This window comes from Antennarius striatus, chromosome 7 (genome assembly GCF_040054535.1).
Source record: "Antennarius striatus isolate MH-2024 chromosome 7, ASM4005453v1, whole genome shotgun sequence".
Classification (NCBI taxonomy): domain Eukaryota; kingdom Metazoa; phylum Chordata; class Actinopteri; order Lophiiformes; family Antennariidae; genus Antennarius; species Antennarius striatus.
In genome coordinates, this window is record NC_090782.1 from 11,627,796 (window position 1) to 11,643,409 (window position 15,614).

General features: G+C 39.9%; 1 protein-coding gene across 1 annotated transcript in view; it reads left to right on the top strand.

The window, feature by feature from the left end:
* oca2 (oculocutaneous albinism II) overlaps positions 1-15,314 on the top strand; it is a 37,368-nt gene extending 22,054 nt beyond the window's left edge. Inside the window, exons 19-24 of the mRNA XM_068319753.1 lie at positions 3,184-3,311; positions 3,942-4,001; positions 4,628-4,732; positions 7,730-7,823; positions 8,472-8,565; positions 14,596-15,314. Of these exons, the coding sequence (XP_068175854.1) occupies positions 3,184-3,311; positions 3,942-4,001; positions 4,628-4,732; positions 7,730-7,823; positions 8,472-8,565; positions 14,596-14,683 (569 nt within the window). The 3' untranslated portion in view covers positions 14,684-15,314. The remainder of the gene's footprint in view (positions 1-3,183; positions 3,312-3,941; positions 4,002-4,627; positions 4,733-7,729; positions 7,824-8,471; positions 8,566-14,595) is intronic.
* Positions 15,315-15,614: the final 300 nt, after the last annotated feature.

Below are 15,614 nucleotides of genomic sequence, written 5' to 3' on the forward strand. Positions count from 1 at the left end.
TTAACACTGATATAATCATGGTTTAAACTAGTTTCAAGGAAATAATAAATCTAATGACCTTTTTAAATATCAGCTCAGCTTTAACTCTTTGATTTGGTTTTCCTAAAACTTTAAACTCCAGTTTACTTCTTTAATTGTATGCTTGGGGAGGGTTAAGGAGGGTTATGGAGGTTAAGGAGGGTTATGTTTTACACTGAATTTCCCCAGGGTGAATGGAAACCAATTTTCATAATTGTATTATATTTAGTCATTATTCTGCACATTCTGCATAAAGAATGACAAACTAGAGCTTCTCTGCTGAGACATCACGAGTAAACTCAATAAATATATGACTGAAAAGCCAACAATGACATTTTTTTAAAGAATACAGAACAGTCAAATGCTGTGTGCACTTCTTGCATAATGCATTTAAGCTCCCGAGAACATAAATTATTCTTTAAATAATTTTATCCTAATTTGGCAAATCAAGGAGCTCAGTATAATATAGCAATATAAAAAAAATAAAATATATATATATATATAAAATAGGTAGCATGGTGGAGCAGTGAGTAGCTCTCTCCTCACAGCAAGATGGTTCAGGGTTCGAGTCACGCTCTGCGCGGAGTCTGCATGTTCTCCCCATGTCTGCGTGGGTTCTCTCTGGGTTCTCTGGCTTCCTCCCACCCCCAAGAGCATGCACCATAGGTGAATTGGTAGTTCAAAATTGTCTTTAGGTGTAAGTGTGTGTGTGAGTGACTGTTTGTCTTCCATGTGGCTCTGCCACATGTGGCTCCATGCTTGTAGTGTCCCCTGCCTCTTTGCTGCAGGTCAGCTGGGATAAGCTCCAGCAACCCCCAGGACCTGTAATAAGAGGAATTAACGGTAGAAAATTAGTGAATGAATGTGTATTATTTAGTTTTCTTCCCCATTCATCAGCATAATTACATCCCGCTTCAAAGCGGTGATGTATTGTAATTGTCAGTGTTTAGGGTTAGGGGTTAGGGGTTAGGGTTAGCATTAGGATTAGGGTTCATTAGGGTTAGGGTTAGGGTTCATTAGGGTTAGGGCTAGGGTTCATTAGGGTTAGGGCTAGGATTCATCAGGGTTAGGGTTAGGGTTCATTAGCGTTAGGGCTAGGGTTCATTAGGGTTTGGGTTAGGGGTCCGTACGTTAGTTAGTCCACCAAAATCTTCGCAACCGTTGCAGATAGAAAGATGTAACAAAAAACGCATTACTCGGGCAGCTAAGGGGATGAAAATGAAATGATGACCTTCAACTTGAGAAAACTAGGTTAAGGTCAAATTTCAACTTTTGTACACTCAGGAACCGGATAAGATAGAAAGACGAGGGAGGCCAGTGTGAGTAGCTTTGATCTATGGTCAGAACAGGTCAGAACACTAGCTTTCATCTTTGACCTATGCAGGTAGGTCAGGGTAAAATTTTGAATTCATGGGTGTTGCGGGATGTTGTAGTCTGTGACTGCCTTCGTTCTAGTTCTAGCTTTGTTTTGACGAAAAAACCTAACTCAAGACTTAAATATTTAGTTATGTTTCTGGTTACCAGAAACACAACAAAACACATTTGTAATGTGTTGTGTTATTAAAGATAATTTGGAGTCCAAAGTCCACAGCTATTCATGCTGTTTTATAGTGTAGCTGGAGTTGTATGCGGTGTGAGCGTTTCTGTCAGTGTGAGCATCATGGAGTGTGACTGGTTACCCAATCTGCTAATGGAGGCCAACAAGGCTTGAATGTGTAGATTTGCATATTTCAGGTCTGCTTATGAATCTGGACATCTGGGTGAGGTTGAGGGTTGGATCTCATCTGTCTGACACTCTGATGTGACAACCCAACAGCCCCAACGTCTCATTAATACCAACGCCGTCGCTAAATTGTCACTAAAGTTAATAAGTCTGTCTGCAAGCCCACCGTGTCTTCTCTCCCCTCTCTGCTGAGGCCCACAAATGTACCCGGTTAATTAAGCGACTATCAGGTTACCTCCCTGTGACATTTATGAAATGAGAATGACCCCACAGTGGTGTGTTTCCTGTCTCTGGAGGAATGAGCTTCTGTCCAAACCTGGGTCACAGTCAGCAATGACTTATGCAGTAGGGCTAGTCTGTTCATTTAAACGATGTCTTCATTAAACTTTTATTAACTACACTTGGAAAGATTTTCAAATCATTGGCTCATCCTTTAATTCATGTGTGGTTGTGTCAGCTACAAACTCACCATATCATTGATTTGGAGGCTTGGACATCCCTGTCCACTGACAGGAGCACTGTTATATCTTTATTTACTTCCTGCGTTCCTCAGCAGCCTTGGCATCTACCTCTCTCCAGCTGGTTTGATTGTGTGGCACCCAGGGTATGAAAAATGTAGTTATTATACATATCCTTAGATAAATAGAAAGGCATTATGATGAAACCGATGATGGACGGAAGTATCAGTTTTGTTTAGATGCCGCAGTGTTTTAAGTGGATGTCCTGTTGTTTGTATGGGTATTTTAATATGCCAAAATAAAGGTGAAATGAAAGAATAAAACAATGTAGATTGGATTAGTCTATATAAGTCTTTGTCCAAAAATCAGCATAGTTGATAACAGATTTTAAAATGGAAAAATCAAACAGTTGAAGACCAAGTTTCATAGATTCTTATTTGACGGAGTCTCCTTGCACAGAATTATTGATTCTTCCTTTAAACTCTAACATTTATATGGATTAGAATTGATAGTGAGTTTCTTATCCAACCATACTGTATGACAACTCCAGCTGCAGCACAAACCTCTTTGAACTTTGAAATGAACTTTATTTAATTACATAAGACATGCTAGTTACAGTTAGATAAAAACGTATTTATTGAGTGAGTTATCTGGACTCTGGTGGTGTGTTAGCAGTGAATTGGGTTTATTCTGCATGTAGGAAAAGAAACAAGGAGTTTAATCCACAGAGGTTTTACCGGAATATCGTCTGTATAGGTAGAAATATCGCAATATACCTCCAACAATGAGGGTTTGATTCAAAATGAACAGAGAGCAGATCTGAGTTAATTTGAGGCGCCCTGAACATCACCTTGTGTTTTTGTGAACTATACTCATACACTACACTGAGCTCATTGTCTCCTACAAAACATTCTGAAATATTTTTATGTTTGTGGGAGTGTTTTTCACAGCAAAGGGAGATAAATGTTTTTTGTCCTTTCTTAGGTTGGATTGCAATCCTGGGCGCTCTGTGGCTTCTTGTTCTCGCCGACATCCAGGACTTTGAGATCATCTTGCATCGGGTGGAATGGGCCACATTACTGTTCTTTGCTGGCCTCTTTGTTTTGATGGAGGTATTTCATATGTTATTGGATTTTTTTCTTAATGGAAAATCACTGATATTTTTGAAGGGCTTTTTGATCACATGAAAGATAATAGAAAAGCAAAAACATAAATTTGATTTAAGCTACAATATGTATCAATGGAAGAAAATTAGTTTTCGGTAACTTCTTTATTGTGACAATTCCACCATTGGAAAGCCTTTTTCTTTCCCTTTTAAATTGTGCCATATTTATGAGAAACATTAATTTGTGGGATGAGTGGTGTACAGTATGTAGGTTACATCCTTGAAAAAGTTCCAATATTTAGATACATATAGACTTTATATTATAGAGTAGATTGGACAGTGAGCTGTCCCGTATAGCTCCATTTGAAAGGCTGTTCTTAGAGCTATACTATCAGCACCGAGGCTGCTTTGTTGAATGCCCTTGAGTGTTTGAGACAACTTGTGTTGAATTCCATTAACATGGTGTAGCATCAAACAGTAGTCCCCATAGTGAAGGGACACCACTATGCGATCATTTACTTTTGATCACAACACCAATAGACTTTCCTTTGTGCCTTAGGAGTCAATAAAAGTGGTTTAATCCCACTAATCAGATTTTTACACTAACAATCTCTTTGTATTATTGTTTTCTTTTCAGGCTTTAGCCCAGCTGCAGCTCATTGACTATATTGGAGAACAGACAGCACTGCTTATTAAAGTGAGTTTTTTCTATGATAATCTATAATTGATAATTGGACATTCCATGCTTATTGCTCTTTTCATTGTGCTCTGAATCCAATTATTTTGTTTACATCTGATTCTTCCTGACGGCTGAAGCAATCTGACTAGTTTCCAGCTATGTGTGCATCATGTATCTGAGTTGTTTCTTGGCCAGAGATTGCACCAGATACCTCAGTCAACTTGCGTTAGAGTCATGATCACAAATGACAGGTGGGCTGCTTCTGACCTGCTCAGCCTCCACAGACCATGGATGAGCTACAGTACAACTGTACAGCCTTAACAAGAAGCAGAACATGGAAGGGGGAGATATTATTATCTTTAACCTACACGCACACACAGTAGACGACCATCACAAGACCACAAACTACATCATGGTCCCTACATGTGGAGAATTGAACTTGCTGTCCATATGCAGCAGATCACTGATATAAAACTCTTGAGGCCCACCATCTGTGTCACATGCAGACATCTGCATCGTCTGCGGCTTTGGTCCTTAAGGGGAGATTCAGTGTCTAAGAATGATACAACTGGTTAGTTTGATTTAAAACAGTGTGTGCATGTGTCTGACTGACAATGAATATGTTCTCTTATCTCCCCTCTCAGGCTGTGCCAGAGGACCAGCGGCTGGCTATAGCCATTATCTTGGTGATGTGGGTCTCTGCTCTGGCTTCGTCTCTCATTGACAACATTCCCTTCACTGCCACCATGGTAAGAGGCTGTGGCACGAAGCCCCATACTCCTCCTCACCCCTGTGAAATAACACACACATGAAAAAGAAAACATTCCCATCATGTTCCACACTATAGCAAGTATTTCATATTCGCTCATTAAACATAACTTAACAGAAAACCTACAACTATTTCATAAATTTTCACATGACCACCCTGGGCCTAAATTACCGCTAATACATATATATGCAAGTGGATCCAACACAAACACTCCCCACAGGTCATCTTCTTAATCAAAGTCAAAAAGCAGAATAATCCCATTGCTCACACAGGTGCATCTGGCAGGTCCTCTAATTCAGGCCACCAACATGAACCACACAGTATGGGTGAGTCCTTCCTGACAAGCAAGGCAGCAGTCTGGCACTTCAGCCGTTAATTAGGGAAAACTTGATGAGAATATTTTCTGGCAAAAAGAAAGTTTCTTCTGTTGTTACCAAAACAATCTTTCCTTTCATTATCTTGCCCAGCCTGATAAAGTCTAATAAAGAGACCCTGGCAGGTCAGCGGATGCCTGAGACAGACATTTTAATTGTGTGAGAGGCCTACAGTTTTAACATCGACCTTCAGAGCAGTAGGGATCAGTAGGGATCAACTCCAACAGTTTTGGCACATCTAAACACATTCATTCATTCATTCATTCATTCATTCATTTTCTGCGGCTTCATCCGTCGTAGAGGGTCACAGGGAGCTGGAGCCTATCTCAGCTGGCATAGGGCGTGAGGCAGGGGACACTCCGGGCACGACGCCAGTGCACCGCGGAGCCACACACAAAGACAGACAACCATGCACACACACACACACACACACTAACTCGTACGGGCAATTTGGAAGTGGCCAATCAAACCCGACATTCCACCACGTGGAAATATACAAATCTGTCTTTAAATCTTTTCAAACCACCTACACAAGTTTTCCTTTAGCGCTTCTATCAGCCACACACCTAGCAGTCGCTCTGGACTGGATTCAGGCTAACAAGCCCTGTGTGTCCCCACCAGGCCGTATGAACGTTAGCTACCCAGCGCTACACACAGACCACATTACCACTCTCACACTGTGTGACTTTAGATTGAAAGCCAGATTGTGAGTCTACGTGTATTCTGTCAGATGCTTATGAATTATGTACAAATGTTATCAGCTGTCCGTTTTACTGAAAATTAAGATTATTTAAAGATCGAAGTTTCAGAGCTGCGCCAGTGTGCTCAATTAAGATGACAGTGACAAAAGGAGACATTATTCCCTTGACAGAGTGAGATGTTATTCCTCTAGAATCAAACTGACAGATTTTTGACTTTTCAATTCATTCATTAAAAAGTTTGAAGATAGCCTTTTCTTTAACTGAAGTGTTTCTCTGCTTATAAAGCAATTCTTCAAATTGATTTAATTTTTTTTAGTGCAGGTCTAATAAAGCACTACATCCTTCTAGCTGTGAGTGAAAGCACTCACAGCTAGCAGCAGCAATCTTAGATTAACAAACCTGCAAATAGCTCGCCTGTCCAACAATAAACCTAACACCTTATCAGCCCACTAATTAATACAGTTAAAAATATAGATGAATGTTACATCCTTTGGACCGAGCCAGACTAACACACCTTTCTGCTAGCTATGCACCTAGAGATGGTGCTCAGAGCACTCCGTTAATACAGCACATCAGTGGGTCTACATGGCCACACCAAGTTAGTATTGTCTACTTCACTACACATGAACGCTTTAATATTTTACATTTATATTTAGGGTAAATTTGAATAATTTAATCAGAAAATAATCCAGTTTCCGGGAAAGTTCATTTTGCTCTGCAAGCATGTTGGGATCAGAAGCCCTTGCATCAGTAACGTGCGGTGAGGTTCATGTCTGGTGAGGCACTGACTTCATCATAATCTTCTTTCTTTGGCCGAGGAGTCGACTTCCTTGGCCGAATCCGTGGGATCACCAGCGCCCTCTAGCATGAGGCACAAGAACTGCGTGCCTCACTTCGTTCCTTTTCCCAGTCGTTTCAGGACCGCTCAACTCAAGAAAGGCGTTACAGACATACAGTTGTTGACAAAAAACACTGTACATTATATACAATTGTTAAATTATGGAAATTTAGTTCATAAAGTAAACATGTTTCAACATTTTAAAAGTGACATATAGAGAGATAGCATTACGGTCTCACTGAAAAGCATACCAGCGCAGCTAGCCGAGCCATTGCGCAATCCATGGTGAGGCTCGGCTGGCTGGTGCCTCACCGCAGGTCTCTTCTCCGTATTTCAGAGGTAAAAGTGAAAATTCAGGGATTTTGAGTAAAAAGTAATGTAAAATTTGTGACGTTAAACGGAAAATAACTTTATAATACACATCACTGGATAAATATAAACATTTATTTTTTCCATTTTCCATTTTTTTCTTTTTGTAATGGCAGGTGAGGCCGTCCCTCCTCTGACCGCACGTCACTGCCTTGTATGAGTGTTGAATGTAAAAGCCATCACACACCATATAATAGATGGAGCCCCGACGTATGTATTTACATCCCGCTTCAAAGTGGGATACAAATGTATTGTAATCATCAGTTTTCGTGTCTGTCTGTCCGTTCGTTCGTCCGTTAGTCTGCCAAATATCTTCGTAACCATTGCAGATAGAAAGATGGAACAAAAAACACCTCACATGGGTGGCAAAGAGGATGAAAATGAGCTGATGACCTTGAGAAACCGGGTAAGATAGAAAGGCTAGGGAGAAGGCCAGTGTGAGTAAGACCATAGATCAAAGCTACTGCGTTGATCTACGAAGGTGGGTCAGAGCATGAGCTTTGATCTTTGACCTGTGCAAGTAGGTCAGGGTAAAATTTTGAATTCAGGGGTGTTGCGGGATGTTGCAGTCTCTGACTGCCTTGTGGTAATTTGTTCATGTTGAACAACTATTTGTGATGACTTCAGCAACGAAGCCGTAAATCTAAAAGCAGTGCATGTTTTTAATTACTTCCCATCTATCTCTGCACCCACAGATTCCAGTTCTCATCAATCTCAGTCAGGATGTGGATGTGAACCTGCCTGTAAAACCTCTCATATTTGCCTTAGCAATGGGAGCCTGCCTGGGGGGTAAGCTGGTATTTCTGTCCTCTTCATGTAATCAAAATATAAACCAGGTAGTGAGGCGATAAAGATACACCTTCCTTGCAGTCACCAGGGACTTTATAACTCACCCCCTGTTGGAAATGTGTAGATCTTTATCCAGGGGGCATCATATTCTCCAGGTGACAGCCTGTATGACCTGTGGAGGTCAGGCTGGGCTGAGAGCAGTCCAAGGCCTCACACTTGGCCCTGCCCAGACATGAGCAGCTGGACCATCAGTGTGGCTCTTCAAGTGGGTGGACACAAAGAAAGACAGGGTTAGAGAGCTGTCACTGTGTTTCAGTTTAATCAAGTGTAGTGTGACAGACCTGTATTGATCCAGTGTCATGTTCTGCTGCCCAGCTCCATCCGCATTCTGACACCAGTTCAGATGTGAGATGTGCTGAAGAGAACAAACATTCAGACTGTCAAAATGTTGCCTTTAGTATAATAAACATGGCAAAACTTAAAGCAAGGTTGAAGGTGAAAATATCCGGAAAGGTATTAATGATTAGTGATTTAATTAGTGCCCTTCTTCACACATTTTATATAATGAAGTCATGATATAGAAACATTTGCATAGATTCTTTAAAAAATGGCAGATTTTTTGAGCATTTTTCTTTCCTATCTACACAGGAAATGGTACTTTGATAGGCGCGTCAGCCAATGTCGTGTGTGCAGGCATCGCTGAACAACACGGATACGGCTTTTCTTTCATGGAGTTCTTCAGGTAACCCTTCTCTCCCAGACATACAATATCAAATCAAATCAATCAAATCAATTGGTCCAGAATAAAAGATCTTTGTAAGTTTGTCTCTGTGGATATCAAGCCAGGCTTGTGCATTACTTTGAATCTCATAGCCTACAGTGCCTGAAGGTCTACTTTTCTGCTAACAGCCTTCATATGCTGAGTTTAGTTTGGGCAAAAACCAAAAGTCTCTCAACCGTTGTTCACTGAAATTTTTTTATTGTATCAAAAAACAATTTTTAAGCTGGAATTAAAAAAACAAAGTTATATAAAAAGGTTATAATTTCTGACCTTGATGGGTTATGTACTGTAAATATACACCAAGCAAGCCCTTCTGCCTCCATTGAATTCCCTCCATTGAATTCTGGGACTTTGCCTATGGGGAAACTGGTCTGGGCATTTTCACATTTAAAGACTAATTTATCCAGGGTTTTTAGCATCCTCCATTATGATTTTGTCCAGTTTTGTTGGGTTCCTAAGGCAGAATGGGTAGAAGATATTTAGTGAGCTCATCACTGCTTACTGTGAAAGAATAAATACCAAAAGGTACACTTTAACAGTATCGCCATGCCATTTTGTTTCTTTTTTTCATCATATTCTTCCCAAAAATCTGGGTAAAACTGGAAAATACCATTACATAGTTTTGTGTTTGTTTGTTAACACACTTTTTATTGTACTGGAAATACTGGAGATTGCCCATCTACTTGATGTTTTTCATGAAAGGAATGGGTGCAATTGCAGCACATCGACTTTGTCTCTCTTACCTTGCTGCTGTTTCCAGTTAGCAGACAGTAGCATAGCTAGAGGCTGACGCTTCGCCGCTTTGCCTGTAATTGGGAAGGGTTGCAGCTGTTCAGAGAGACGGGTGAGGAGGATAGCAGTTGTCTGTGACTCCAGGTATCTGAGACTGATTAGTGCTGTAGATACATTCGGAGTCCAGATGAGTCAACAGGGATGGAGATACTTATTGATAAACTATCACAAAGGAAAAGAGTGAATGAGCAGTTAGCTGGTCCATCCGTCCTTACATCCATCCATCCATCCATCCATCCATCCATCCATCCATCCATCCATCCATCCATCCATCCATCCATCCATCCTCTTGTAGGCAAGACGACTGTAATTGTCTCATCTACAGCTGCTTTTCCCTCTGCGGGTCTTGAGTTATGCTAGGGTCTATCCCAGCTGACTATGGGTGAGAGGCGGGCTACCCTCCGAACGTGTCGCTGGAGCATCACAGAACCACGTGTACGACAAACAATAACTCATGTACACACTCACGCCAATGGGTAATTTATGAATCAATGAGCCTTGCACACTCATGAATGATCATGTTCTCCCATTGTCATTACTTAGACCCCTTTTGGTAGGTACTGACCCCTGCTGACCAAGAGCAGACAAAAGACATTCAGCTTCAGCTGCTTTAACCCAAAAACGGTGGAAAAACATTAACATTATTGACCCTGACAGGAGAAATCTCAGGGGTCATGACCGTTATAATAGAGGAAACCTTGAATCATGCTTGAATAAGCATCATGATGATCAAGTCTCCCTGCCTACCAGCACAACCTACAATCTGACAATGATTTTAAACCTTGCTTGGTACAAGTTGTTTACCAAGAACAGACATGGCAGATCTGGTGGTGGCGTTTTCCTCTGTATGTCCTCAAAATGCAATGTGGGGATTTGTGATGATATTATAATAGCAGAAAATCTCACCATTTAGTATTAAAATGGGAAAAATCTCATCGTAGGTGTAATATATCATCCCCCCAATGCTGAGTTTTGATGTCTTCAGGGCCAAACTGAAAGAAGTTTTAATCTCCATCCATTTTCTTCCGCTTTATCCGCTGTAGCGGGCCACGGGAGGTGGAGTCTATCCCATCTGGCATAGGGCATGAAGCGGGGGACACTCTGGGCACGACCCCAGTGCACCGTGGAGCCACACGCAAAGACAGACAACCACGCACACACACACTCATTCCTACGGGCAATTTGGGACCAGCCAATAAACCTGAAGCGCATGTTTTTGGAGGTGGGAGGAAGCCGGAGAACCCGGAGAGAACCCACACAGACACGGGGAGAGCATGCAAACTCCGCACAGAGCGGGACTCGAACCCAGAATCGCATAGCTGCGCGGCCACATCGCTACCCACTGCACCACCGTGCCGCCCTTTTTTAAAAACACTTAAGTTCCAAATAAAAACAATTAAAAGAATATATTATGGAAATCAACTTGCACATATTGTTAGGAAGAGTAAGAGCATGCAAAAATTATTCATTAATCACTAAGAATGACTAGTGATTTTGTGATTTAATTTTAATTTAAATTAATTTAATCAACTTTATTGATCCCCGGAGGGATTGTCAGTACACTCTAGCACACACTGGTAATTAGCTAAACGAAACACAAAAAAGAATCACTGGAGTTGGTATCATTAATTTATAATTTATTATTGATTGTTTCTGAGCTGGAATGAAGCTGTTCGTGACAGACTGGCAGACATTCTGAAACCACATCCGACTGCAGATAACCAGCCTCCAGATCTGTGCTGGGAACATTGGTCACATGCATGAGAATTTTTTTTTTTTTACATAAAACATGGCCTGCACTGCAACCAGACAGAACAATCTTGTATTTATTTTAAGGTACAAATAAAACTTTTTGTACCACACCACAGCCTCAAAACTGTGTCTGAGCATTTTGCAACTCATCCACACAATGAGGAGCACAGGCCAATGTCGTAGGCAGCAGCGCTGTCTCATGTCAGTCAGACAAGCACATACCTCCTGTTGGAGGTCTTTGAGATTGCATCGGAACTTTCAAAGAGCTTCAAAAATATGCAATTAAGTCAATGTGGAAGATCACAAGGAGATGGTATCTTTGTTCCAACAAGGTGAAACTTGTTTCTCTCTGTTTCTCATCTTTCCCCTGTCCCTTTGATGGAGAATAGGTATTTCTCAGCAAAAGGAGATTTACTGGTAGGGGTGACCTCAGCTTGTCTGATTATGATAACACTTTAGATTCCTTTCTGCATCCATCTTAACCGGACATTCATTCCACAAAGAGATAAATCACAGCCGTCTTGTGTTAATGGGCTATTTAGAGACCTTGACCTTGTACAACCATATTTCCGTTTCTATATATTTTGATTAAAGTACAACTTAAAAAGCTATAGCTATATCTATATGTATATCATACTGAGCAGTTCAGAATAAACTTAGGTTTATGGTAGATCAGTGTAGGCACCATTGAGCTGTGCGACCCTGGGCCTGAGGTTGAATGCTGTGTTCAGCTAGTCTGACGTTTTCTGTTCAGTAGTTTAACTTACTACATCAGATTTAACCAGCTCTACATTATCGAGAAGAAACAAAGAACGTGAAGATGAAGTTATTTTGACCAATAATACTTAGCAGTTGAGGTGATCTAAATTAGAATGAGTGGTTAAATGATGGTGGTGGTTTTCCTTGATCAGTCAAGGGTTATGGATGAATGAAAAGTTGGCCTGCATCCATGATTCATGATGAGCAGGGGATGTTAAGAGTTAGGATGCGGTATACCTGTATAAGATAGATTGAAAAGTAAATTATTGTAAATAATTGTTCAGAATACTGATAGGCATTTTATTCTTCTTCTTTCTGTTTCTGTCCAACATTTTTCTGGGTTCTCATATTTATTCACTCCTTATTTACCATTTGATGTGTAAATAAAAATGGTAATCACTGTGACCTTTGTTCTGTTGGCTACTTAGAAGATCCCTCTGACTCTGTTGCATTTTAAATTCCCCAGCACGCTGCTCTGAAATCATTATTAATGAGTTTAAGTGCTTGACTAGACACATTCATCCTTAGTTCAATTACCAATTTGACATTTTCACATGCATATTGAATATAAACTGCATAATTAATTCATTCCAATGAAAAAATTGTTGTTGTAAGAAAAAGTAATTAATTGATACACAATTATTGCTTATGATCACACTTATATTTACTGTTTAACCGAAGATTCTTCAGTTAAAAAGACTCGATATTGGGCAAGGTCAAAGGTCATCTTTAAATGGGGAATCATAGTATTGTCTGGATCAGGGGGAGTCTGTATAAATAATGAATTAATAATGACAATACTTCAGACACTATTCAATGAAAATGTAAATACAGTACTAGTTGATCAAATTTATTGTCTCTTTATTTTGATCTTTTCTTTCATCTTTATTTTTGATGTGTGTACAGTAACTCATTCTTATGTGTTTTTGAAACTGTCCATATTTTCTCACTTGTTCTAGAAGTCAAATGTAATTCAAGTGAGAAACACGACCACATGGGACATATTTAATTACACATTTTCATTTCAAATTCCTCTCCTGATCAGACATTTGTTGAACTGTGTTCACACATCCCCACTGGATGCTCTATGGTTTTGTCATGCAAACAATATCACATCACCAGTTTGTAGTTTCAAACAAAAGCACCATGAAACACCTTGAGCAAATCCAATCTGATAATTTTATAGGTTTAACAAATCTGTTCCAGAAGAGTCAGCATTGTTGTTACAACTGATAGATTATTCTGTCTGTAACTTGCGCTGTTTTACAATTGGTTTTTGTGGGTTCCTTTAGGTTCAGCCTCCTCACACAATCAAATACTAGAGGTGAATGTGTAAGTCTAAATAACACATACAGTATAGGTGTGTGATGAACATCTTGTACCAGCCCACTAGAAAATAAACACAGTTATATGGACCTCTAATGCTGTGAAGTATGTCATTTGCAAGTTTATAGTTATTTTCAGGTTCATTTGGTCCAGACATGTTTTTGGAGTCCATCCTTGACCAGCTTCAAATGATACTGGTTCCCTTGATGATTTAGTAGTGGTACTCCATTTTCAAATGCTTCTCCAATTTAAAACGAATCCCTGTCACATTCAATATACATGTAGCCTCTATTTTTAGCTTTCAAATCTGATCCGTGTCAGAGACTGAGGGCAAACAGATCTGTGGCCATTTAAGCAGCCATGTGTCCATATAGGACATGGCAGATATCCAACTGAACATATGCAGATCTGAGTTATCAGAGGACACATTGCAAATTTATGATACTAAATGAGGAATGAACAACGTAGAAAGCAGCCTGACCTGGAATTCTGCTTCATTTTGACATTGTTACTTGAGTTGAGTCTTCACACTGACCAGTTTGGTTTTTGTCATATAGGCTTTGTAAATGGTTGAAAATATCACAGATTAACAACAAATTTAAGTCTGTTAACTGCAACCTACACTGTAGTTTGCACTGCACAGCTGATTATGTGCTCTTGAAATGTTTTCACATTCTTTCTACATGCATATGCTTTCCTCTTACCTGCTTTACTCAAACCTGTTGAGATTTAATGGGTAGAACTGTTGCTTTTGTTTGCATGTTCTTTCTGTGTCTGCGCGCGTTCACTCCGGGGTCTCTGGCTTCCTCCCACCTCCAAAAACATGTTACTTAGATGAACTGATCATTCTAAATTATCTGTCAGTATGAGTGCATGCACGAATGGTTGTCTGTCGATGCACTGGCGATGCGTCCAGGGTGTACCCCATCTCTCACCTGTAGTCATGGAATTGCTTTAGACCTGTAAATAGTGAAAAGGAATTCACCCTCAGGCTGAAGTATCCGTGAGCAAAACAGGTCAGTGTTGGGCAGCTGTGCAGCTCTGACCTTATGGTGATTGGACAGACATTTACATCATGGGGCAAAGTGTTAAGGATTATAACATGTATCACTATGACAAATATGGCGTAGAGATATGCATAACAGCGGTTAATGAAAATTCATAAAGGAGGCTTTATGAATATAACCGCTATTAACTTTTCATGATCCAGATCATATCTCGATCATGTTCTTCTTTATTTACTATTAATGCCAGTGTTGTTTCCTCATTAGTACGTCTATTTCACTAGATTTATCCAAACACTAGATTACAGTATATTAACAAAGCGTAAACTGTAATCTATGCTTTTCTTGCTTCTTACAGGCTAGGATTCCCTATGATGATTATGACATGTACGATCGGCATGTGCTACCTGCTCGCCACTCACATTGGACTGGGATGGAACATGTAATCCATTACTGTACAGAGCCAGAGAGACTCAAAGCATTCATCTTACTGTAATGTGGTGTGTAAACTGATTGACCAGTCAGATTACAGCCCCTAAAGGATGCACAGGAGACATATTCAGGAAGATGACTTTCACAAAAGTGGAGACCAACATGAATGAGAAGTACAGAAGCTTTGACCAAAACATCTGACAAAATGAGAATGGTCATGCAATCATTCTTGGAGCTCTGTCTTTTGGCTTAACAACACTGTCAAAAACTTGAATCTTTTTGTCCTCAGCAAAAGTTAGTTCAAGGGAAGGAAATGTGTCTTTTTTTAAAGAATGGTCCCAGTCCTTAATGCTGTATGGGGTTTCAGTGCCTCAGTGGGAGTGGCTGATTGTCACACATTCATTCTTATTGTTTACTCCACAATTCAGACATGCTTTTGGTGACGTTAGGGGTGCTGTATAATTTGTTTTAAACCATTTCACTCTTAGTTTACCAAATGTGTCTTGACGTTTTGAATGAACCACAGAATCCACTGAAAGGGATTTTATAAAGATGTTTTTGTTAACTGCCCAAATCTCAGCCTCACAAATATGTCTCAGAAAGAAATACAACAGTTATTGAGTTGAAAAATGGACAGAGAACGATGTGGACAATAAAGGTTGTGATGTTTCTTATTCAAGTTGGCTCACGCTGATTTTTTTTAGAACATTGTGTTTCAAATAAAGCTACATTTATGAAGTGATCTGAAATTTTAAGCTCTGCACATCATTGCTTTATAACTAAGCTTTAAGGCAACAAAATATTTTTGGATTGTTGCTTATCCTCACATTTTTCAGGTAAGTTTTTCACATATCAGTATGGACTTTTATATATAGACTTTTATATATAGACCTACAGGTAGCAGCCTCTTGAATATGCAACTCTTCACACCCTTACTGCCTTTAT